The sequence below is a fragment of the Phaenicophaeus curvirostris genome, chromosome 3, assembly GCF_032191515.1.
Source record: "Phaenicophaeus curvirostris isolate KB17595 chromosome 3, BPBGC_Pcur_1.0, whole genome shotgun sequence".
Lineage (NCBI taxonomy): Eukaryota > Metazoa > Chordata > Aves > Cuculiformes > Cuculidae > Phaenicophaeus > Phaenicophaeus curvirostris.
The window spans coordinates 57,991,052-58,017,595 of NC_091394.1; the positions used below are offsets into that span (position 1 = coordinate 57,991,052).

Sequence of the window (26,544 nt, forward strand, 5' to 3'; positions counted from 1 at the left end):
TCAAACTGTCATCCATAAGCTTATGCCCAGTTTCTTGACCGCATCCTAAGCATTAACTGATTTCTAAACCTAATATTCAAACACTGGCAACTCACTAAGAGAATTTTAAAACAAGTTTGCAACAGGAACAGATCATTCCTTAACAGCAATTAACAGGAATGGTGGCTGACTGATGACAAAAGGACATTAGCAAGTTAGAATCATGAAGCTTAGATTATTTCTATAATTAAGAACACACTCTCAAATAATGAAACCCTAAAGTAAAAAAAGACACCCAGATCTCTGCTCTGTAACTATTCAAAAACTGCTAGCAGAACAACCCTTGTGAAATTTCCAAATAAAACTGTAGAAAATTAAATAAAGACATTAGAAAAAGATAAAAACCGTTAACAAGGAAAGATTATAAAATAACATAGAATAGCCCAGAATTTTGTCAGAATGGTTCAGTAAGATATAATGTTGCTGCAAGGAAAACATACTGAACCGAAAAAAACCCACGCACACTCACCTACACACATTCCTACATGTTTTAAGGCAAATCATTTAGGTTGTGCTGGTTTTTTAAATGCTAACTTTCTGCACTGATAGGCTGAACAGTTTTTTATTTTTGTATTAAATTAAGTTAAAAAATATTCAATAAATAGAATTTTAACATTATCAATGCTTTTAAAAAAATACTCTTGTTGTAAAGCACACAGATCACAAAGGATATCTTCTTCAATCTGAGAACCCAGCTCTTCCTCATCAGCACCAATAGCAATGTAATCATCTAGGGGAAACAAATATGAAAATATTAGCCACCTGACAATCTCGGTGTTCTATATCCCTGAGACCCCACTAAAATCTCAGACTCGGCAAACTACGAAACAAACGCAGTGAATTTTCCTTTTGTATGGGAAAGTTTAATATATTATATACTTATCCTTTCAAAATTTTGTTAACTTATTCCTTGGAAGAACAAAAGTGGGTACTCAGGAGCTTGCGGGGCTCATTGATAGGGCTTAAAACTAGATGTGAAGGGAGAGAGGGGTAATATCAGGCTCATCTATGACAAACTGCAGGAGGACACATAATGGTTGGACGGACAGGGTGCTGATACGGGCTCTCCATCTGCTGCCCTGGGGCATGCTGGCAACACCACAGCACAGCTGAAGTCCTGCGGAGATGAGCGGAAAGCTCCTGAGGCAGTAGGTGCCAGGAAGAAAACTTCCACAGAACACCTTAAGAGAAATAAGGGGTCTCCCACTAAGAAGGCAATGCGGCCAACAGCCCAGCTAAAGTGTCTCTATACAAACACACGCGGCTTCAGCAACAAGCAGGAGGAGCTGGAAGCTACTGTGCTACTAAAAAGCTATGATCTGGTTGCCGTCACTGAAACTTGGTGGGACAAATCTCATGACTGGAGTGTGGCTATCGATGGCTAAAGGCTGTTCAGAAGGGACAGACTGGGAAGGAGGGGTGGAGGCATTATCCTCTATATCAGGAAATGGATAGAGTGTGAAGAGCTGTCTTTGAAGAGTAGCCACAAAAAGGCTGAAAGCTTGTGGGTCAGAATAAAAGATCGAGGCAGCAAAGGAACCCTGTGGGTGGTGTACACTAAAGGTCATCCAATCAAGGAGAGTCTACTGATGAAGCCTTCATCCTCCAGCTAGAGGAGGCTTCACACTCGCAAGATCGGAGGCAGCCAGGCTGCAGTGATCACACACTGGTGGGAGTTCAAGGTCCTGAGGATATGGGACAGGCAAGGAGTATAGTCAGGACACTAAATTTCAGGAAAGCAGACTTCCATCTCTTCAAGGAGTTAGTCAATAGGACCTCCTGGGATATGGCCCTCAGGGACAAGGAAGCAGAACAGAGCTGGCAAATATTTAAGGATGCTTTCCATAAAGTGCAAGAGTGCTCAGTCCCCAGATGCAGGAAATCAGGCAGGGAAGGGAAGAGACCAGCATGGCTGAGTCAAGACTGGCCGGTCAAACTCAAGAAAAAGAGGGAATTGGACAGGCAGTGCAAGCAGGCACAGAGAATCTGGGAAGAGTATAGGGAATGCTGCCCGGTTGTGTAGGGATGGGGTCAGGAAGGCCAAGACATAGATAGACTTGGCAAGAAAACCACCAAGAAGGGCTTCTACGGTTACGTCAATAGGAAAAGGAAGGTTAAAGAAAAGGTACCCCTACTGATAGATGAAAATGGTGACCTCATACCAACCAACAAGGTTGAGGTACTTAAACGTTTTTATCTCCATTCACAACCACTCTCCTCACCTCTCCATGGTTAATGGACAACAAGATGGGGATCAGTGGCATAAGGCCCCTCCCACTATAGGAGGGGATCAGTTTCGTGACCACCTGAGGAACCTGAACATATATAAGTCTATGGGATGGGATGAGATGTATTCCAGAGTCCTGATGGAACTGGCTGATGTGGTTGCCAAGCCACTCTCCATAATATTCGAAAAGTCATTGCAGTCAGCAGTCCCTGGTGACTGGAAGAAAGGCAGCATTGCCACCATTTTTAAAAAGGGTAGGAAAAATGACCCCAGGAACTACCGACCTGTCAGCCTCACCTCTGTGCCTGGGAAGATCGTGGAATAGAACCTCCTAGAAGGCGTGCTAAAGCATATGGAGGGCATGGAGGTGATTAATGGCAGCCAGCATGGCTTCATCAGGGTCAAGTCCTGTATGACCAACCTACTGGCTTTCTATGATGGGGTAACCACAGCAGTGGACATGGGAAAACGAACAGATATAATCTATCTGGACTTTTGTAAAGCCTTTGATACGGTCCCTCACATCATCCTTCTCTCTAAATTGGAAAGATATGGATTTGATGGCTGGACTGTTCAGTGGATAATGACTTGTTTGGATGGCCATATTTAGAGAGTAGTGGTCAACAACTTGATGTCCAGATGTAGATCAGTGACAAATGGTGCCCCTCAGGGGTCCATACTGGGACCAGTGCTGCTTAATACCTTCATCAATGATATAGAGAGACTGAGTGCACTCTCAACAAGTTTGCAGATGACACCAAGCTGAGTGGTGCAGTTGCCACAGTGGAAAGAAGGGATGTCATCCAGAGGGACCTGGAGGCTGGAAAGTGGGCCTGTGAGAACCTCATGACCCTGCCTGGAGTACTGTGTCCAGTTCTGGAATCCTCAACATAAGGATATGGAACAGTTGGAACAGGTCCAGAGGAGGGCTACAGAGATGATCAGAGGGCTGGAGCACCTCCCACATGAGGACAGGCTAAGAGAGTTGGGTTTGTTCAGCCTGGAGAAGAGAAGGCTCCAAGGAGACCTTATAGCAACTTTCCAGTACCCGAAGGTGCCTACAAGAAAGCTGGGGAGGACTTTTTACAAGGGCATGTAGTGATAGGAGGAGGGGGAATGGCTATAAACTGGAGAGGAAAAGATTTAGGGTAGACATTAGGAGGAAATTCTTCACAATGAGAGCGGTGAGGCACTGGAACAAGTTGCCTAGGGAAGTCGTGGATGACCTGTCCCTGGAAACATTCAAAGCCAGGCTGGATGGGGTGTTGAGCAGCCTGGTCTGGTGGGAGATGTCCCTGCCCATGGCAAAGGGTTGGAATAAGATGATCTTTAATGAGATGATCTTGAACTCAAACCATTCTACGATTCTATGTGAAATGAAGAGCAACAGACATTTAAAAAGTAGAACAACCCTAAATCTTTCCACAAAACCAAAAATTCTGGCATCTAGTTGCAGACACAAGTAACGAAAACCTTCGCTATACAGAAAAATATTAAATATTCTCATAGGCTTGGCAAACGCCCATATACACAGCATATCTGTGTGTAGAATAGACTACTATAAAAAGAAAATATTTTGTATTGTATTTCATCACTTCTTTCAGTCCACACAATACAAGCATAAGCAATTAATGTCTTGCATGGAAGAGGAAGATTTCATTTGCTACATAATAATGAAATAACTAAAACAATATAATTAGATATTTTAAAACATGCAAAGCAGAGATGTGTCATGAAACACGTAAGTTAGAAGAAACAAACCATAGCAATCTTGAAGACAACGCAACACTTGACCTAAAATGTCTCATAATAATTGTTTACTGTTTCTGACCAAAATGTCTGAGAAAGGCTTTCCAAGATAGCTTAGGACAAATTAATACAATGTGTGTTTTCCTCCCCATTGAACATGGGCATACTTCAACAAATAATCCAAACATCATTTCTCCTTCAATCTCATGCGGAAGACCATAAAATCAGAATATACTATTCAGACTACCATTTAACCCATGGATGATCAGTTTCTCTGTGCTGTATAAAGTAATACAACAAAAAGAGTTCTTGGAAAACCAGCATTAAGACTACATAGAATTACTACTATTAAGATGCTATATGCAACTTTCTAGTCACAAATTACTTTAGAAGTCTATGAACTACATATCCAAAGGGCAATATATTCATGGTCTTAGTCAGCTTTCATCACTGTCTGTATTTGAATTTATGTTAATTAAGAGAAAGAATAAGAGTGAAGAGGGTAAAAACGGATGATTCAGAAGTCTGTTCACACTGGGTCGGGTTACACTAAGACAAGAACAGGAGAAGGATTATAATTTCTGGTAGAAGAGAAGGACCCACAAGAAAAAAAAATCAGGTAATTCTGAGGAGTCCAACTTTTAGCATATCATTCAATTTGTGGGTTTAAAGGCACTCTAGTATACATGAGGAGCAAAAATAAAAAAATCCAAAACAGCCAATGAATTTACAGATGCCCAAAAGTGGAGAAGATAAAGCAATGCAATTGTGAGTAACTTATTGTGAGTATCTCACTGAAACAAAGATTAAGTCAAAACAGAAAGGCAACCTTCAAAAACCAAAATCTGGAAGGTCTACAGGTTGTCTGGCATAAGAAAGACAGGCATGTGTATAGTGGCACTCTCAGTCAGAGATGAGACAAAAAATAATAGCAGCTTCCAAAAAAAGATTTAAATGAGGCACTAAGGAGGAATAACCTTTCTAAAAAGAAGTTCTACTGTAGGAAAGACATCAGATGAACAGAAGCCACATGATGTCCCATATCATCAGTACCAAAAATGTATTTCAACACACTCCCGTGCTGTCATAGTTACTCATTACTTGCAGCTTGGGTGAACTGGCCTACGGGTATACACACAACAAATGGACATAAACGGTCCTATGAGCAGGAGAAAAGCAAGAGTATGAAGGACTGAAATGGAGAAGAAAGAAATAGTTAAACTTGAAAATATATTCTACAAAGCTCACCTCCTGTTCTGAGAGCTGCAGAGAGCATTTCTCTACATTTCATTCGTACAGAATCCGAAGTGCTTGGAGCCCGGGGAAAAGAAGGGATGAAAGAATCTGAGGGAGCACTACCCTCCTCCTTCCTGCTGCTGGAATTGCTACTTGAACTGCTAAAAAAGGCAAAATTAATATTAATGGGGTTCCCTTCCTCAAAAACAACTATTCCAGGGCAAAACACAGGTTTTCAGCTATATCCATTCGATTGCATTCCAAAAGTAAAACACAGGCAACTTTTTTAAAGCTACTTATAGCCCTAGAGCCAATACAATTTTAAAAGTGTCTTTAGAATATTCAGACTATTCCACACAATAGACACAGCAGATATTTCATTCCATTATGTGGCATGTAAGTTCTAATTCAGTTCTCTACATTAACACTAAATCTTCCCGTGCCTCACCCCCAGAGCTCTACTTTAAAAAGCAGTGAAGATACATCACGCTAACATTCAGTCTGCAGTGAATGCACTGCACGCATTCTTCCTACTGCACTAAAATGGTACCATAGTAACAAACAAACAATGTAGCTTTGCAAACTGTAAACCAAAAAGTTTTCAGCTTGCAACAGGACAAATCATTAGAGGTTAAATTTCAATTTTGAAACAGCTGCTGGAAACAGATTCACTAAAACTAGAAAGGCACAGAAGAAGTGGGCTTGCAGATACTATTTTGTGAACATTCTTTAGCTCCTACAGTGTCGTTAACATGGGCTTATTCTTCTGATAACATATATTTTGTGTTTATAAAAAAGCACAGAATGAGACCGTTTATTAAACATGAAAGCTAAAAAACAAAAATAGTATTCTAAACCTCTAACATAGTCAGTCACCATAAAGCTGTGACAGAGTTCTTTTACAGTTCCCAAAGCTCAGTGCTAGTATTAAGAGAGGAAGGAATATTTGACAGATGAGACAGATGTAATAAACAGTATCTAGTCTGGACACATCATGACCTGTGGCTTTCATCTTTTTTTTCATGTCAGCAGCAGCAGGATTTACTTCCCTAAGAACACATTATTTCTTGTAAAACTCTCTGTATTTCAGAGAAGAATGTGGACCTCTAATATGACAAATTTGGACCAAATCATTTAATATTAATTTATACTGAGTAAGGTTATTTGTATAGTCATGAAGAATTATACACCTTTCTTCTCTTGCATCAGGGCTGTTTTGTGAGGAAGATGCAGGCTCCTTTTTCTTTTCTTCAGAATCTTTATCAGTTGAAGGTCCATCTGGAAATATAAAACATGAGAAATTCTTTCACCCAGAAATAGTAACATATTTAAAGCAGTGGTAAAATATCTTTGATCATTTCTCCTGAACCAGTTGGAAATGCTATCAGCTCCCACTCTCTGCTTTGACCTTCTCTTGAAGCACAGCCTTCTACTCCTCAACACCTTCTCCAATACAGAAAATGGAAAATATGACAACACTTCAGATCCTTTGAGTCAAGTCCAGCATCTGCTTAAACTGGCAGTGAAGACATGATGAAAATGTAAACTTTTATGATTTATTTTTGCCAACTATGCTGCATGAGGTAGACAACTTCTTAAACTACTGCATCAGGTCTCCCAACTTTGTCTTCCATATTTTGAACTTAAGTTCCTACTAAGTAAGTGTCATTCTTTTAAGTTGTATTCACAGGATATCTACCAAAGGACTGAACCAAATGAAGCTGTGGTGTGAAAGCTACCATGGCTGCCAAAAAAAAATAAAATATCATTTGCATGTGCTTTTGAAGGAGTTTTCCAGACATTCACAGAGGATTTTCTGTGACAGTTCTAAAATTATTTGTCTTAGTGTTTAAAAATATTTGAATTTGCCTCTCCCATACAGGCTAAACTTAATGATGATTTTATACAGAATAAAGACAAAAGCCTTTATTAAAAAGGGCAATCACAACCCTTAACTTTAGCTTACATACACCCTCCTACTGTAAAGATGAATTCAGAGTGGCTAAATTGAGCTCCTGCTTTGATCTGCTCTCTAGGAAGGCCAACTCTCCACTGCCTACAGAAAAACTCCTAGCAAGATTGGCATCACTCACTGACAGCTAGATTTTGTGAATTCCTCTAAACACTCAGAAAGCTGCCATTACACTTCTCAATCTGTAGACGCATATTGCAAACTTTAAAAAACTAAAAACAGATCAAGAAAAGGAAGGAAATATGATAAGGCTCAGTCTTTCCCACAAAGTAGGTATCTAAATCCTTGTTTAAGCATCTAAAAGCATCTCTATTTCCAGAAGAGCTCCGTTCCCACATTTCCCTAGGGGAACTTGGAGGTAAGGAACACAAATTCAGGTCTCTCATTCAGTCATTGAGCTTTATTTTTTTTTCCCCCTGGAGTAGAAAATTACTACACTGGCTTATTTTTACTAGGAACAGTTTACATATAAAACTACACAGAAAAGATATTAAACTGAACAGCATTTTGATAAATTCCTTAAGAGAAGTTAAGGGAAGTATCAAATCATATATCAATTTATTAAAAAATTATCATCATAATAGAATACCACAGAGACAGCAATAATGTATCAAACCGAATACCCATCTACTATCCTGTCTCCAGCTTTACCTAAAAAGAGATGCCTACAAAACCATAATGGAACCAGGCAAGCAGACAAAGATACTTCTCCAGAATATTTCCCTAGTCTTCAAGAGTTTAAAGTAGTTTAGTGATTTCCTCCACCACTGTTTGTAACTTTGTATTCAATCCTTAATAAATTTCTCCATTAAAGAAAAAAAGGAAAATTAAACACAGTAGACGATGCACTTGTACTGACTGTCTTTACTAAGAGACAGGTGTTATTAAAAAAATCCTAACAGATAGCAATTCAATCACCTTTTATTTATAAAAAAGTAATTTCACTAAAAAGCAATCAAGGCTCTAAAACAGGATGCATCACAGCTATTTGTTATAACACCTAAAGGTCACAATACTCAGAGAAAGAAAACAAATCCCTTTTTAAAATGCACATTCACATGACTACTCTCTATGGCAACAAATGCTTACACGATATATTATTTTAAAAAATATTCTAAATATGTATGTAATCTCATTTGCCCTCATCGTTTAAGTACATAACCATTTCTGTCACAGGCTTAAAGACAAGTTGATAGATCAAAGAGTTATCTTGGCGTACAGTTCAAATTCTGCAAAACAGCTCTGCTTCAGCGCATTTACCCCGTATTTTTTTCTGGCACGTTAAGTCGTTAAATTCAGAGCTAACCTAAGTATCTCCCACTTATTTTGCATCAAATACACCACTATGGCACAGCTGGCATCTTGGTTTAGTTTACTTCCAGTTAGCCCAGCACCACTTCAACAGCGAAGGCAGGCGCCTGGGAAAATCTGCCAATACTCCAGTTGCATCTTTCACTTAACAGAGGGAAAAGTCTGTGAGGTGTGCTCTTCCTACACCTGCAGATCAGACTATGCAAGCATTTCTCAAATCAAGGTCAAATTTCAGCATCTGAAACAAGTGAACCATACTTGAAGGCAAAAATGCCTTCAAAACTACAATTTCTTTAGTAAGTTAGAGAAGAGTTTAAAGAGACTTTTAATTAATCCATTAGCAGAAATCTGAAAATAATGTTAACAATGTTCTCCGCTTGCTTGAAATATTCTCCTAGGTGTTTAATTAATTGACTCTTACAGATCATAAATAAGAAAGCACTCATGAGAGGAGATCCAGTGTTAAGCATGATTTATTCTTAATGGGAACTACAAACAACTACAGAAAAAAGACAGAAAAAATGGCCCTTCTGTAAAAAATATTTAAAAGTTCCAATGAGCAAATGATTCATGTTAGGAAGTCTACAAAACATCATGAATATTTATAAAATATAAATTAGAAGAGGCTTTGAAGAGGCACAATTACTTTCTCAACTTCAGACAGCTATTAAAACTTACCAAAATATTTTTCAGAAAAAAAATGAAGTTGTCATCAATTTTAGGATTGAAAACTAACTTCACAGTTTTAGCTACTGTAGCTTCAGAAGGCCACACAAAAAAAGCCTTTAAGCTTTTCTTTTTTTAAAAATCACCTGATTTAAATAATGCATCTTTAAAACACAGAGAACAAGTTAATAACATGAACTGACATTTAGCCACTGGAATAACACTATATTAAACCACGACTACTGCATTGCAGTTTTTATCTGGGACTTACAATTGATTGGAAAGATACCTCTACATTTCCCAGTGAAATATTCTTTTCAGGATAAAATATGACATGACTGCTCTTCACTACCAGAGTAAAATTTTTTATGTAATAATACAAAGACAGAGATAATATGAATGTTAGAAGCCATTAACAGCTTTATAGTAGATTCTGCTAATTATACTACAAGTAAACTCAAGACATTTGCTAGTAACAAGAAAAAAATACAACAGAAAATAAAAAGTTGTAAATTTATAAATTTAAGTTCAAATTACAAAATTTTTAACAGTCAGTATTTTTCAGAAATGTTAATGAAAGGTGGGTCGTTATTCCCTGGAAGGGTATGAGAATTTAATTTAGTGGGTTATCATATGTTACTGATTTAGATACCGTTACCAAAACCTGGAAAGTTTTCTGCGTGCTCAGTTTACAAAGGTTAAAGGAAACAGACATGAGAACAGGGAAAAGATGGCACAGTGATTAATTTAATAATGACCCTCATATTTAGTAATTCTTTAGGTCATGTTTTCCAGACCCTGACCAAAATAATCTTGAGATGCACCAGCAATTACACTTGTCAGCAATTCCTCTGCAAGAGGCAGTAAAATATGGAGGTAAAATCAGAAAAGCATCTTCCTAATACTAGCACAGGGAGAAATAATATCTATAAACAAAAAACAAAATCACAAACTGTTTGCCATTTTTTGAAGAATTTATCATAAATGACAAAAAAGCACGACTAACTTCTTTGCTATGGGTGTTTTTTTCTCCTATACAATATTACGTAATTTCCAACACGTGTTACTATCTCTCCATGGATAATTCCAGCATATTATAAATGTACTAACTGTACATGTAACAGTTCCAAATAAGCATTTCCACAGCTCATACGTAATAATGAAAGGAAACTACTGAAATTATTTTTGCACTTGATTCTACTTGATACCTTATAAAGATGTGTACTCTTATCAACTGTAAACAATACTCTGAAACACTACTACAGACTGTAATTTAGAAACTTGTTTTGTAAATAACAAGCTTTTTGAGCAAAGCCAGTAGGTTAGTAGACAGCCTTGAACAGCTTTCCCCAATGACAGCATTAACCAACCTGTAAGGTGGTCCTAGACTGTACCAACTTGCTCCAGCAGAGTCAAACCTGGGTTTGCATGGACAAAGTGATCTGAGTAAAACACTCTTGTGAAGTCTGGCTAGTGTAACTTCTGGAATTATTAAGAACTTAAAAATTCTTTTAAAGTAACTCAGGCATGCACTTTTTTGAATAGCCATTTCAAAATGTTTTTGGCCCCGCTTTTAGTTTGTCTTACTGGCAATAGATGATCACACTTGCACTTAAAGCCCAGCTTACTGTCCAATCATTCTGCATTTCTAGTTCAGTACATAAACTTACTGGAGTTATGTTCACTTAATTAGAGGACTAGACATTCGTTATACTGTACACTCTTAGAGTTCAGTAAGCAATTATTTGAGATGGAGAACGTTACATTCCTTAAAGAATTTTTTTTGTTGTTTTCTAATATAAAGGAACCCTCCTCAGAACCTAAACAGATATGCACAGGTCCACTACCTGCATGTCATACTCTATACAAACTTGGCAAAACAATCTTTATTCCCAAATCCCATATTATAACTGAACACTACTTCATTCTGAGAGCAGAATTTGCTTCCTCGTGTAAATTGTGATCAATTCAGCTGTGTGGTTTAACATTCTTACAGCAACACTTGAAAGCTACCTTGCACTGCTGCTGACTCAGTGAGTCACTACAGGTAACAGTTGCCAGCCCTCTGCTGGGCAGCTTCTGATCTCCCTGAAAAAACATTGGTAACCTGGTATGGCTCTAGCCAAGCCATAAAATGTCTGGTGATTCACAATCTTAATTTGATTTCTTCTCATGTTTCTCATGCATTCTTAAAACATAAGTTTCAATAGCATTAAACCGTACATGCAGCCTGAACAGTCAACAGCTCTTGCCTGAATTTAAGATGTCATTTATAAAAATAACTCACAAAGACTTCAGATCTCTGAGTACAATGCTTGGTAGGATTAACAGCTGTCCGCTTCTGTTGCCATCTCTGATCCATACCATTTTACATGCACTATAAACAGCATAATCGAAACTGATTTCTCAAGGAGCTCAACATATGGTATTTCGTATTCTTCTGAGAAAGTCAAAACTAATGATAAAACAGAATAAGAGTACTTTGTAAGATTCCCACCCATATTTTGCACAGCCCAGATACCCTATCTTCCACAGTTATGAAATTTTAAGTTCAAATTAATTACTAAGCAGTGAAACAAGAGGTGAAACATTTGCCCTACTATGCTTGATAATAACATCTATGTTATGATGTATGAGGATTTACCTACACGAGTTTTAAATACAAGCAATGCTGTATTTTCAGGAGAAAACTGATTTTATATAAATGCACAATCACAATTGCACTAGACCTGGAACAATAAAGTACATGCAGTAATATCTGTCCTGTAACAGAACTTAAGAGCATGAACAAAGGTCACATACCCGCTGCCTCAAGAAGAAAGTATTCAGTCGAGTATTTGCTATTTGCTCTCCAGTTCCTCACATATTTTACTTCACCTGATATAAGTAGCCTTTGGTAGAGCCTCCTAGTTGTCTTAAAACAATAGGAATGTAGCAAGCCATCAAAAGGAGAAGGACCACCTTTCCCCAGCTGTATGTCACTGCTGCAGTCCCAGTGCAAGAAATGGTAACTGCAAACATGCTGTATCAAGAAACTGAGAAAAGGACTGGTTTCCAACAGGCCAGTTCCCAGCCCTCGCCTCCTGGATAGCCACTTGAGCACTGGTAGGAGGGAGCAAGGAGGCACCTGTGCAGAAGAGAAGCCAGGACCACCCCTTTCAGCAGCAGCCTACATCCAGATTGACCTGCCATGACCATCAGGCACTAGTCTTATTCCAGACTCCTACTGCACAAAAACCCTCTGGTCCTCAGCCAGGAATAATACTCCCCATGTTTCACAAGGTCTGAATGCTTAAGGATCATTCAGCTATAAGTAACAACATATTAAGACACACTTGACTGACTGAAAATAGTGTTAAAAAACAAGACAGAAAACTATTTTTGAGACTACTGTCTCAACAAATAAAAGCAATTATTTTGCTCAAAGGACAGCGGAAGGTGAGCCCTCCCAAAAAAAGTGGTATCCAAGGGCACCCTCAAAACCTGAGAATTCTGGGAAGGGGAAGAGTACCTCCTCTGCTTTGTTGCATAAACTAAGCTGCAATATCAAAAAATTGAACCTTAGGAGGAGGAAGGAATTAATCCAGAACTTTGATAGTGCATTTTTTTTAACTTAAATTAACAATGTGAGAGCTAGGTCACTGAATCTAGATGCTGCTTTTAAAATAATTAAATTAATATGGAAGCCTGTTTCCCCACTTATGTATCTTGCCACATTTATGCACTGGATATAATACAGCTGGACTTCAAGTCCCAAGTGAAAGTTTAAAAAAAAATCAAAGTACATAATTTCCAGTATTTACCAGTGAAATATCATCAGATCCTTTATAACGTATTTAATTTATAACAAAAATAATTATGATTTTAAAAGTACTTTATCAGCATATCTAGTATTATCTAAATTTAATTACCAAAAATTACCTAATTCGCATCACCTAATTTTTTAAATGTAGGTTAAAAAAAACGTGTCCTCTGTTGAGGTTGTTTCTTCCTACTACAATATAGAAGTTGAAAGCTGACACAAACTATCCATTTCTACACAAATATGGATATAAAAATATCAAGTTGATACAGTAATTTCTATTTACAAGAGAATAATAAAGTATCAAATAAAACACTTCATAATCAATAAAAATGATGCTGACTTAAAATGAGAGGAGACTCTAACACCTCCTGATATTTAGTATACTTTCCCAGACAGAATGAAATATTTAAATCAGTAGAAAGCAATGTAAACTGTTTCCTGTTTCAGAATTTTAAGCTTCCTTAGTTTACCTAAACTGGATAAAATTGCATATAAAGAAATAAAACAGAGTACAGCACAGTGTATGAGCAAAACTATCTGGACACAGTTATAGATTTGAGTGTTTTAAAATACATTAAGTGCTAAAAAAAACCCTTGAATAAACCTTCTGCTAACAGAAAGGTTTCATCAACTGCATTCATTGCTTCAAGGAAAATGAAACAAAAGGCACTAACTCACTAATTAGTAAGCTGTTTAAAACTACAAAGACTTTAGAAAATGCAGATCTATTTCTCACTACCTGCAAGTTCTAACAGATTTTAAACGTTGATTTTTTACCGTTTCTTTTTTCTCTTTACAAATCACTTTATAAACAACTTTCAAAGCCTCCACATTCTCATATGAGATTTTGCACAAGTTCTTCAGAGCACCTGATATATTTTACAACGGAAATAGTCCAAATAGTTCGTTACTGCTTAGTACTACAGTACAATCACTCTAGCTCAACAGCAGGCAACGAGACTTCAGAAATGAGTCATGTCACAGAAGCTGACTTCCTACTGCTTGACAGCATCAATAAAAAAATATTAACAATTTCTCTGAATACACTTTCACAGTAATGCACTGGTGATAATAAAGAGTGAAAAACAACTACATCAGTGCAGAAAATTTCAACACTTATACAGGAGCAAAAATATATCAAAAGCAAGGCAAAGTGAAGGATTTGCACCAAGACTGCATACAATAAAAACATGCAAAAGCAAGGGGGAAAAGTTTGTGTTGCCATACCTAACAGTTTCTTCCATGACTTGATAAGAGATTTTGCTAAAGATGTAACTTCTTCATCCGTGCTTTGCTTGCGTATTGCATTCACTGACATGCCAATTCTGGTTGACTGCAACAACAACAAAAGATACACTGTAAAAGTTGACATGAAGAAAATCTAACAAGGAAAAAATATATGAAGTTGTACTTTGACACCATTTTTTAAAAATATCTTTTTTCCTTTGTTTTGTGAGGGTTATTTTTAAGAATATCAGGATGAAGTGTTGCAAGCCTTCACAAAACAGTTTTTAACAACATGGACATTTGGAAAAAAAACCAAAACAACAAACCACAGGACTAACATTTGTCTCCGCCACAGAAATTGATGGGGGGATGGGGGAAGGAGGCAGGAGAGTTAAGAGGAGTCAGTCAGAATATTTGGGTTTTTTATGCCCAAACCATTTCAAAAAGGTCTGCAGAACTACTTACCTAAACTAAGTATGACATTCAAAACTTCTAACAACAGGAAAATTATATATACATCTTAATGTTACATACAGTTTTTTGCAAAGGTTCTAGCCTCAAAGTCTTATTTTCCTTTGAAGCAGTGACTGTACTTACATCCTGGCACTATCAGAAGCTTGCCAACTGCTTCAGTGACTTCACACTCTTAAAATTCCCATTCAGTGGGTATGGCAGATGCTGTAACATCATCTGGGAGCCACTATGTTTTATCATTTCTCCAATATTGAGATTTTTTAAAAATCTTAAGCACAGAGGGTTCTGCTTTTAGATAGAAACAGTAAGACTAGCCTACCTCTCTGAAAAGGCCAAGATAGTGCCAGACTTTAAACCTTTGACACTACTGCCACCTACAGAGCGAAAGGGAAATTAACGTACAATCCACTCCTTTTAAGACTCGGAAGACGAGGACAAGAAGTTTAATTTTAGATGACTTCTGACTAATGTGTTAATCTAACAAGTAGAAAATTTCCACATTTTTAGTTTCAGGAGAAGAGTAAAACATTTAACAATATAAATAAGTATTTTATTATCATTTCATATTTTGACTCATAAGAACTAATTGAAAAATGTAGTTAAGATGCTCAGTTTTGATGCACTTACAGGACTCACTAAATATAAATTATTCTACTTACTTCTGCAGTAGTTCGTCATAAATATCCTTCTCCTTTAAAGTAAAATTTAAATCTTTGTGGCTCACTAAAGATGAAAATTATTTGTTCCTGTAAATTACTCCTTACAACCCACGTAACACTTTTTGGGGTACCATGGATGTGCTAAACGACTGGAAATGTAGTGAAGTATTCAGCAGCTATTTCAGCAAAGGAAACACATCAAACAACCTCGGGTCTGAGCATCAACTCTAAACACGCATTTTGGATTAAAGAAAACAGATGGTTACTCACCTGTAACTAAAGTGTTTCAGGGTGGACTCTGCTCACTTAGTCTAACAGTACTGGCCAACTCTCTTGACATTTTAAACTCATACTCTGGACACTACATTTGGACAACGAAGAATAACATGTGCTTGGCACTCCATAAAATACTTGCCATACCTGAATGAGAAAAAAGTATCTACAAAAAATACCACTGCCCCACTGATAACTGGGCAGAACTATGGCCTTATCTCATCAGCAAAAAGAAAAGACACCAACTTACAGACTTACTTAGGTTAAGTAAGACTCAAAAGCTCAAAGTTAATTTAATAAAGTAATTTCTGCTTCTGATCACACAAGAGAAACAGACTATGGTAACTGTCTAAATTACCAGTTTTCTCAAGGCAGTACATGAACATAGTTCATTCATTTGCTTTGATAGAGGACTTGATCTGGCCTCACCTAAAGAGAAGGGAAGGAATGATCTATCAATTTATTTGTCTGCAAAGTAACACAGGTAATTCACAAAAGATCAGTTTTACATTCTCATGACTATGTTTTAATGACAAGCCAAGAGTTGGCATTTCAAATTCCCTCAGTCTTCCAGCCGACTAAGCCGCTCTTGAGAGAACCATTTTAAGTGCAAAACTCCAGTATTTTTGCCTAGCCTAGTGTGACCTGTGGAACAGCTTTATCTGTCAGTTCATAAGTGCACAGATACATGAAAACCTTTCTCAACCTGTCAAAAATACATTTCTAATGGATTATTCTTCCCCACTTTAAATTCTAAAGCACTTCTCACCTGCTTTCTGAGAGCAAAGAGGCTCAGACACAGCATAAAAGAGTTGTTTCCACCCCAAAGCATTCAAGCTGTAGGCCAAGCAGCCTTCAGTTGGTATGAGCAACAGCTAGCGTAAGTACCCTATGCCTTAACATAAAACAAAGCATGCAGCGGCAGTTACTCTTCTCCAAACCAGACCAAAGGACAAAATGAAGCAAAAATAGTCAGGGAAGAAAGGCAACCACTGGAGCTGTTACTAACTTTAAGCTGTAAGAGAGCATAAGGACAGAATTGGTGAAGACCTGGACCAAAGAAAAGCCAAATCAACCCCTGAGGAATAACCATTTCCAGGTTACCAGGCCTCCTTGGCCGGCCAAGAATCTGACAAGAAGTCGAAACAAGGATTGTACATTGCAGATGAGTTCCGCATACATGCGTGTAATTTCCAGTAAAACCTGATTGTTAAAATAAAGACCATCTGTGTCACTCACAGTTTGGCTGTGCGCTAACCATAATTAGCATCAGTGACACAATGCCTTTAATACTCCATAGCTGCTAAACAGATTTGCAATTCTCACCACCAGATAAATCACGTGTGAGGAAGGCTACTGGCTCCCTGCCTAGCTGAACAAGAATCAGCTTGCTTACATAAAACTCATTAGATACAACACAGTCATACTATTTTCTGTAATCACTTCAGCTTTCTGTGACAGAACTCCAGACTGCTGATGCGCATCTTCCTATTCCACACAACAGTAAACTAGACCTCACCAACTCAGACCGAAGAGACAGTCATGTCACTTCTCTTATTAGACAGGAATAATGAAATCGTCACATCAGCTAGGAGTGCTTTCCTCAAACTAGCCAATTTTCAAATCCACTTAAAAATCAGCATGGAAGTACACTTTTCACTTACATTCTGAGTCTCAGCAGTTCAAACACATCAAACTGATATTTCAGTCTAGGTAGACGTAGTAAGTGCTTCCAGCTTATGGATCATAACCCTCCTTGATAACAGCACGCTAATGATCCACTGTCAGAGCAATGGGTATAATTACTTTACATTTCAGCTGTTGCTCCGAGTCCTCCACTGGTTAAGCAAACTTGGGGACTAACAAAAAAAATCTACAACGGACTGTGTATATTTATAAATCTCTCAACAAAAATAATGTAAATTTGGCTCTAAACTTGCTACTAAATGCAATCTTATGGAGCAGAACTGTTTTTAATATAGCAGTGGATACTTAACTAAGCTACAGTCAATCTACCATGCAAAAGTAGGCTAAAATAACTGATCCTTTTACACCTACGGTTACAGAATAATCTCCTTTACAAACTCATTTGGTGCCTGTCCCAATACTGATTAATACCAAACTTTTACCACAGGTATTTCACACTAAAATTAGGTACCTGTCATAAGGATGAGAATAAACAAGTTTTGTTCAGTAGGGTGGAAAACTGGACAGAATTAAAATACAACCCTATATAAATTAAATTAGGGTCACACAAGTGCTTTAAAACGCAGACAGTTGGGTTTGTTTGTACATAGCAAGATTAAGCATCCCCCTCCTCTGTTGATAACATTAGTGTTTCCATTGCAAGTCAATTAAAAAAAATAAAAAAAAGAATTTGTTATCTACTTGTACATTCTTCAGATACTCATGGTTCAAGGGTAAAACTATTCTGCTGTTCTGTGTAAAGCTTCTTGTTCTAGTCTCATTCTTCATGCTAAGCAGAACAGGTGAGCACAGCATTTACAGAACTTCTGGAGCACTTGCAGAGACATTTTTCATTCCAAAGACAAAAAAATATTATTACACAAACATTTCGTACTAAGACCTACACAAAGAAACTAAAAGAATCTCATTAACAGTGGGTTTTTCTGGGTTTTGTTTGCGTTTGGGGGAGGGAGAGGGGTTACTGGGCTTTTATTTGTGGGGTTTTGTTTTGGGGTTACTTTAAGGAAGGCGGGTGGACATAGGGGAGAAGGTTGCAGCATCGTATCAGCCATGTTCATTCATGCATGAAGGTAACACTTTCAAATTCCTATTTTCTGTCACTAACAGTATTAGTAGTAACAAAGAAAGTACGTTAAGCAAATATACAGGATGCATACATTAAAAATAACATTGCTACTGGCACTTAAGATTTAAACTTTATAGTCAATTCTGTATCTGTGACCACTGTCACATAGAAAAAAGTCACTTCTCAGTCTCTTCCAATTTAAGCATCTACCACAGCAAATCAGGTCTTATATTTCTTGCTGCAACTTGAAAATTTCCAGAGATGGGAAATACCTAGTTACTTTGGAACAAAACTTATTCATTGATGAATTACATAACAACCTCTAAAATTTGATGAGCAAAATAAGTACACAGACTTACTTCTTGGAAAAAAAATTGTATAGAAGGAATGTACTATGTTAGAGATGTATCTATAAGCAAAATTAGAAGTTTGCATGTAAGTGAGATCACACCACACCAACATGTCCTGCCTAGGGAATTAAAAATACACTACTTCGACTTAATGTGAGGGAAAAAAGAGAAAGGAAATGGGCAAATACAACTTGCCTGAAGGTACAAACTATGTTCCTCCTCATTTACAATCAAAAAGAAAACAAGGTATCAGCTGTACTTGGGTGCATTCTCCTTCAGAAGGAAGGAAATGCATCACATTGTGTTAGTAAGAACCTGAGGTTGTATGTAAGGTATGTTTATAGGCAGTTGTTTAGCTCTGTCCATGACAAAATTCACTATTTCCAACTTGAATAGAAAGATAAGCTTTAAGAGCTTGCTACTGGAAGAAAACACTTGAGCTAAGTGCCCTAAATCAGGGTGAAACAAGACAACTTACCCTATAACACTTGAGTCTTCCAAAGAGTTTCTACACAGGAATCCACTTTAATAGTGCAACATCCTTCCATATTTGCTGGTTTCACTTTCATCATTATGGAGTTAAAATTTGCAACAAAACAATATAATCATACCTGTAATAACTCAAGAGTCATAGGAATATTCTTAAGCTCCTTCAATAAATCGAGAGCTCCAGCCTGCAAAAAAGAAAAATAAAATTAAAAAAAATTCAATTTAGTACCAATCAGGTACTTCAAATATAGTATCAAAAACATAACTTCATCTGCCTTCAAGATCAAGGACTGAATTCAAACCATTCAACCAATTTATGCACGGAACAACTCTAGGACAAGCAATGTTCTGCTTCACAAACTCTAAACATTAAAACGTCTTAACTCAGAAGTATTTACTCAATGATTAGAGAACTTTTATCCCGTATAATTCAAACGCCAGTTAAAGCATTCTGTCAATTCCTAATTAAGCAATACACATCCTCAAGAAAATAGCCTCAAGGGTACTTCACTCAACAGCACCAGAAACAAGCTAGACAACAGCAATTTTCAAGTCAGAACAACCTCACCAGTTCTAGCACAAGAACTTGGAGCCCAGAAGCTCTGCAGGGTCCATCAGTAATGCATATACGCACAAGTAACTGCATACATAAAAATACATATAGCCAGCATACTCAATTTTATCTACAGTTGTATGGTAAAGCCAGAAAAGTTTACCAGTTAACTGTGATGAGATTACACTGTTTTACTAGACATAGCTATAGTTTTCCCAATAGAAAGAAACAACTTTGTAAGTGTGTCTACCAACAAATGCCAAAAAAAAAAAAGAAAGCTAAGCAAGACTTGCTTTCAAGTCTTATTTTCAACTATTAAGCTTAAATATTAATTCAGTGAAATATAGAAGTTGCATGGATTAATGCAGACAACATTCTTTAACCTACACTAGACTGGCCAAGCACCTACAAGTTCTAAACCAGAAGACAGAGCCTATCCCAAAAGGCTGTAGTATCGAAGCTACTGCAGACTGTGACAGCTTTTCTTTCCTCCTTGTCCCCTGCTAAGATAGAATCATAGAATCATCAAGTTGGAAGAGACCCATTGGATAATCGAGTCCAACCATAACAGTCAAATGCTACTCTCGTATAAGGAAAGGCACAAACTCATACTGTGTAAGCAGTAATTTTAGAGAGGTAAGTTAATTTCAGAAATCATACTGTTAAGCTAATTATCAATGTCAGAGTAGCTGTGTATAGAATTTGTCTAACAGTTCATTCTTTGGAGATCCTGGCCTTACCTCTAAAACGTTTTCATAAATGTGAGCTCCATAATTTACTTTAACCTCTGTATCCCTGATATTACCACCTCTACTTAAGCAAAGGTCTGCAACAGTCACTTCTTGCTGTGCACATGGGTTAGCAGATGACAGCAAGCTCCTAATGGTTGACATGTGTTTTGCTGTTTTCAAGTGCACATGGTTCTGAATGGCGAGCTGTGAACAGTCAGAAGGCAACTGCCTTCACATACAAGAGGTCTCTCTCCCCAGGCTAAACCCAATACCCTCTTGGCTTTTTTTTTTTTTTTTTTTTTTAAATTCAGGTTTGGAAACAAACCCTACAAAATTTCCATCTTGCAGATCTTCAGAATTTTCTGCTTTTCTCTTTCCTTACCCATCTCCCAAATCATCACATATTGTATACTTTAATATGCATATTGCTCATCTTTACTTTTCAATTCTCCCTAAGCAGCTGCTAATATGGCACTTGTTGCAACAAAGTCTTGTCATCTCCTGCCACATCTGCGGGTCTTGCAATTCAACCACTAAAGACAGCACATAAAATAACCAGCAAGAGGCTGAGAAAGATGAAAGTGAAACTTGTGTGTCAAATCCAAACAAGTGAAGCTTTGGACACTTTCAAATGCCTGCTACAACCTCTGTTTTTTAAACACATCTGACAGCAAAGAAGCCTTTAAAACCAAACATTTCACTACAACCCACCTTATGCAAAACCCATCCACTTATAAAACCAAAGTCTTACTATTTTGCCATCATAGCAAAAAGTTGCATTCACGATACACAAAACTTCTCCAATTTTATCTAGAGAATGTTAGCAGCAAAGACGCAAGACTGGGAAAAGTCATGCTGTTTTCAGGTGCTACACTGAGTTAGCATACTAAACCATTTCTTTCTCTAAACAGGCATAAGTGCAGTTTCTTCTGTGTGAACACAGATCTAAGTAAAGCAAGTTAATTGTCTTAGTTGCTACAAAATAAAACCAAATTCAAAAAAACTTTTAGCCACAATAAAATCAATTACAAAAGTAAATGTGCCATTTTCAAAACTAGAATCTAGTAACACTTACCTCCATACCAATCAACTTATTTGCAAACCGCACATGGTATGTGATTTTGAAATAAACACAGGTTATTGTGGTCTACAGTTTCCGCATAACAGCGATACTGTAATGCAAAGTAGAAGTTAGAGCGCTCTCTTCACCTCATATTAGAAATACAGCCTAATTCTTTTTTTGCCTCTGTAAAATCCTTCTCCAATTGCAGGTGTCAAAACAACTTTATTATTCCCAGTCTAAACATCTAAACATAGTAACTTGATATCAAGAAGCCTAACAAACCAAGCAACAAGTAAAAAAAACAGGCACTCTACCAAGACTGAGTTTTGCATCAAACCACCAACATGTCTAATGTTTTAATGCTTTCCAAACCTCTGCTATTCTCTAAGCAAGTATATTAAGACTACAAAGACGTAGACACTTTAAAAAGTAAATTTAAGCTGAGTTTAAACTCACAGTAACTGCATTTTTTTTTCAATTACTTTTATTATCATGAAGTCTAATTTCCCATTCTCCTCAAAACCAGAGTGGAAGTTGCACAGTAAAGCTTTTAATTCCTATTATTCTAATGTAAGACTTCTTTGCTAAAACAAACAAAGAACTTTAAGGACCTTATTATAAGTCTTCTTTTCAGGGCATATGTATCATTTCATAAACAATGAAAGGCAATGTCCCATTCCAGTAGGCTGGTTGGCTTCCACTTTACTCAGTTATATGAAATGACAGAAGTCAGCTTCATACAGATTTAGATTACTCCTCTCAGCTGATCATAACAACAGAATGATGTTCCATATTCATATTTTAAAGCTATACTTCATGCCATAGAAAATATGGTGTGCTTCTGAAGACAGCAGAGCTATCCAGTTCTTGTTCTGTTCTATTTAAGGGAGCAAGCACTTAATAACATTCTGTGCTTTAAACTTACTCAACTGTTCTTGATTTTTCTATTCCATGAGTGCACCCTATTTTTCATACGCATTCGTAACAGCAATTTAACGAAAAAGAAGTGTACTTACAAACAACAAAAGTTACAGGAAGGCACCATGTGCATTTTAATCCAATCACAGTTATTCTTAAGTTTGGTTATTATCTATTTTGAATATACAACCAATAGAGAATCATAGAATATGTGAAGTAACAGCACAAATATGCATCTCTGTGTACTAACATTGCAATGTTCAAAACAAAACAAAAACCCTAGATGTATCACCTCACTAAAACAGTTATGAAATCTGCACAGCTACAATTAAACCCTTAGTCAAGGCAAATCACCAAGAGTCTGACTCAGGAAGGGTGTCTGCCCAGCCTGCCTTTTCAACTCATCAAAAGAAATGACAAACAGCACTTTGCCACAAGTCACAGAGTCACCTCTAATGTGAGAGATGAAGCATCCCTTGCCATCTGATTCTTAACAACTTCAGAGTGAAAAGGTATCAAAGCTCTTATATTTTTTTTTCCTCTTTTAGAGATGGGTTTCACCAAAATTCTCCTTCAAAGACATGCACCAAACACCTGTTATGTTAAAACGGATAAAGGAATACAAGAGGTTGTCAGGAACATCATTATCCAGCAGGTACTTATGTAAGAATGCATTTTTCAAATCAACTTCATCTTTGTGAGACAATGATGTAGCTTTTCACAGAAATTATCTTTTTTTTTTTCCCCTAAAGTTAGCATTTTAACTGTAGGGGGCAGTTAAAATCCAGTAGGGCAGGATTAAGTAGAAGTCATACTGTCCAATTAAAGAGGAAATACATTATAAATGACAAAGACCTGTAATCTCCTGTACTATTTCTCCTAGCATACAACTATGGGTTTTTATCACAGCACACACATGCTTTGGACGAACTGCCAGATCTCAACCACTGGCCACAGAGGTAGCTCAGATACTCAGAGTTAAAAGTTTTCAATACAGCAACAAATCAATAACAGTACTACTTGTCTGCAGTAACAAGCTGGAACAAACAAGCTCAGTGCCAACCAAGCACAACTGCTTCAGGTTGCTGCCTGTGCTCTCGTCCTGGGACACAGGTGAAGATGAAGATCCAGCTGCTCTCTCCGGCCCAAGCCAGATGCATGAGCTGTGTCTGGCCACATCAGACCCACACTGACTCCAGCAAAGACACTGCACCAGTCCCCAGAGCTTTGAAAGTTAATTAGGTTACAAGTGGTAGAACACGAATAACGTGTCCCTAGCCATTGCTAGGAATTTCATCCAAACTCCTAAGCCTCTGAGATCATAAAAAACCCCAACCAAACCCACAGCATCAACAGTCTTTCCCGTATTACCTGGGAGTTGCCATTTTCTTTCTATTGCCAGAACTCCACCTAAATAAAAGTAAATAAACTGCATTTTATCATTCTCACTGCAATGACATGTAGATGTTTCACAGCCAGTATGCTTTCACCTTTTCAACACCTCACGGAACTAACCCCATTTTAGAGCTGGCAGAGTAGCCTGAATTCTTTTGTGCTGAAAAAGCATGGGAAATAGAGATAAAAAGAAAGAGGGAAGCAACCAAAAAAAACCCAACACCTAAGTGAATAAACACTCGTTGTAAAAACTTCTCCCCAATAGATAAGAGTCCTCTTTCCACACTGTATCATTAGAGAGTTCAAATATATCACAGCTAAACCAAACAATGCTATGGAGCATCAAAGACTGAGCCCCAGCAAAGCCCAGCCTGTATGTACTTGTAATTAGTTTGTTTGGATTCTGAACCAAACAAATTTCATTGGCTTAATGCAATCCGTATTTCTATAAATATGCAAATCTTCTTTAAAAGTGTCATTTATAATTTGCATTACCTTAAACAGTAAAAAAAAAAAGAAAACCAAAACATTGCTGCATCCACCAAGACTTTTATAAACTGAAATTCTGCACAGCTTAGTTCTGAACTAATACTGACCATTTAACGCACAATCGTAACATACAGAAAAAATAATTTTATGTACTAAATAGTTTGCAGGAAGAACAACAATTGTAAAAATACAAATTACAAAACAAAAACGATACAGCCACTTGATAAAGAAGTGGTAAATGGAGTTTATCATTTACTTGTATACTATTTTACATTTTCATAATAAGGTATTTGACTCTTGGATTTAACTTATTTTCATGTTTTGTAGGAATAGCACAGACATGATACGTAACCTAAGTGAGTTTAATACCAAGGGCATAAGCGAGAATAATACCTGAGCTAAGGTAAGTACCTACCTGACTATATTCTACCCCCACTCTGAGACATAAGTTATTCCCTGAACTTACACGCACAGCTGAAGTGATAGTCAGGATAGACACGAGCCGGCAATGAGCGCTCACAGCCCAGGCGGCCAATCATAAGAAGCATCATAAGAAGTGTGGCCAGCAGGTCGAGGGAGGTGATTCTGCCCCTCTATTCCTCTCTTGTAAGACCTCATCTAGAGTATTGTGTCTAGTTCTAGAATCCTCAACAAAAGAAGGACACGCAACTGCTGGAACACCTTCAGAGGAGGGCTACAAAGGTAATCAGAGGGCTTGAGGACAGGCTGAGAGTGTTGGGGTTGTTCAGCCTGGAGAAGGCTCCAAGGAGTTCTTATAGCGACCTTCCAGTACCTGAAACAGGCCTACAGGAAAGCTGGGGAAGGACTGTTCATAAAGTGATAGGATGAGGGGGCTGGCGTATAAACTGGAGAGGGGCAGATTTAGGCTAGACATCAGGAAGAATTTCTTCACCGTAAGAGTGGTGAGGCACTGGCACAAGTTGTCCAGGGAAGCTGTGGCTGCCCCATCCCTGGAGGTGTTTCAAGGCCAGGTTGGATGGGGCCTCGGGCAGCCTGATGTAGTGGGACGTGTCCCTGCCCATGGCAGGGGGGTTGGCACTGAATGATGTTTAAGGTCCCTTCATACAAAACCGAAAGGAATAACCGGTTCACAGCCCCTGTCTGATTCAGACTTTCCCCCGCACAACTCTGATCTCCCCGACGAAGCAAGGTTAGGGTTATCCATCCGTGTTCCAGCTTCCACGCCCGAAGGCGACCACAGCCCCTCTCCCCTCCCGCCCCGCGGCGAGGCCAGTGTCGCGATGTCGGTACCCAGGGAGCGGGGGCAGCGGCACTGGCAGCCCGCGCCTCCTCAGGGCTCGGGGCCGCGCTGGAGCGAGGCCGGGGCCGCCCCACGGGGCGAGAGGCCGGCGGCTCCCCACCTCCTCCCGGCGGGGCGGGGAAGGGGCAGCGGCCGAGGGCGCCGAGGCGGGGGGCGAAGGAAGGAGGAGGCCCCGCCGCGCTCGCCTCCCGCCCTCGCTCACCGCGTTCTTCTTCTGCACCATCTTGTCCATCTTCTTGGCGATGCGGATGATCTCGTCCTCCGTGGTCATGGCGGCGGCGGCCCGCGGCGCTCGCTCGGGGCGCGGGGAGCAGCGGGCGCCGTGAGGGCGGGAGCCGAGCCAGGCCGCGGCCCAGCAGCCACCGCGGCGCCGCTAGGCAGCGCCGATTGAGCGCCGGGCGGGGCCGATCGGGCGCCGCCAGGCAGCGTCGATCGAACGCCGAGCCTATCGACCCCCCGCACGTCACGGCACAAACTCCCCCGAGGGACCGCGAAACGCGCCCGTGGCACCGTCTCAGTAGGTTAGACTAGACCCACCGGATCATCGAGTCCAACCATTCCTATCAAACACTAAACCATGCCCCTCAGCACCTCATCCACCCGTGCCTTAAACATCTCCAGGGAAGGGGAATCAACCACCTCCCTGGGCAGCCTGTTGCAGTGCCCAATGACCCTTCCCGTGGATTTTTTTTCCTAATGTCCAGCCTAAATCTCTCCTGGTGGAGCTTGAGGCCATTCCCTCTTGTCCTGTCCCCTGTCACTTGGGAGAAGAGGCCAGCACCCTCCTCTCTACAACCTCCTTTCAGGTAGTTATAGAGAGCAATGAGGTCTCCCCTGAGCCTCCTCTTCTCGAGGCTAAACAA

General features: G+C 38.8%; 1 protein-coding gene across 3 annotated transcripts in view; it reads right to left on the minus strand.

Annotated features, from left to right (window-relative positions):
* Positions 1 to 26,032, minus strand: part of TCEA1 (transcription elongation factor A1) — a 30,786-nt gene extending 4,754 nt beyond the window's left edge. Inside the window, exons 1-6 of one of the 3 annotated variants that reach the window (XM_069854107.1) lie at positions 25,884 to 26,032; positions 19,373 to 19,435; positions 14,233 to 14,338; positions 6,442 to 6,529; positions 5,264 to 5,409; positions 713 to 769 (exon numbers count right to left, since the gene is read on the minus strand). In XM_069854107.1, the coding sequence (XP_069710208.1) occupies positions 713 to 769; positions 5,264 to 5,409; positions 6,442 to 6,529; positions 14,233 to 14,338; positions 19,373 to 19,435; positions 25,884 to 25,952 (529 nt within the window). In that variant the 5' untranslated portion in view covers positions 25,953 to 26,032. Of the gene's footprint in view, positions 1 to 712; positions 770 to 5,263; positions 5,413 to 6,441; positions 6,530 to 14,232; positions 14,339 to 15,635; positions 15,661 to 19,372; positions 19,436 to 25,883 lie in introns of those variants that run through there. The other 2 variants (XM_069854106.1, XM_069854108.1) reach the window with 2 other exon arrangements.
* Between the last annotated feature and the right edge of the window lie 512 nt (positions 26,033 to 26,544).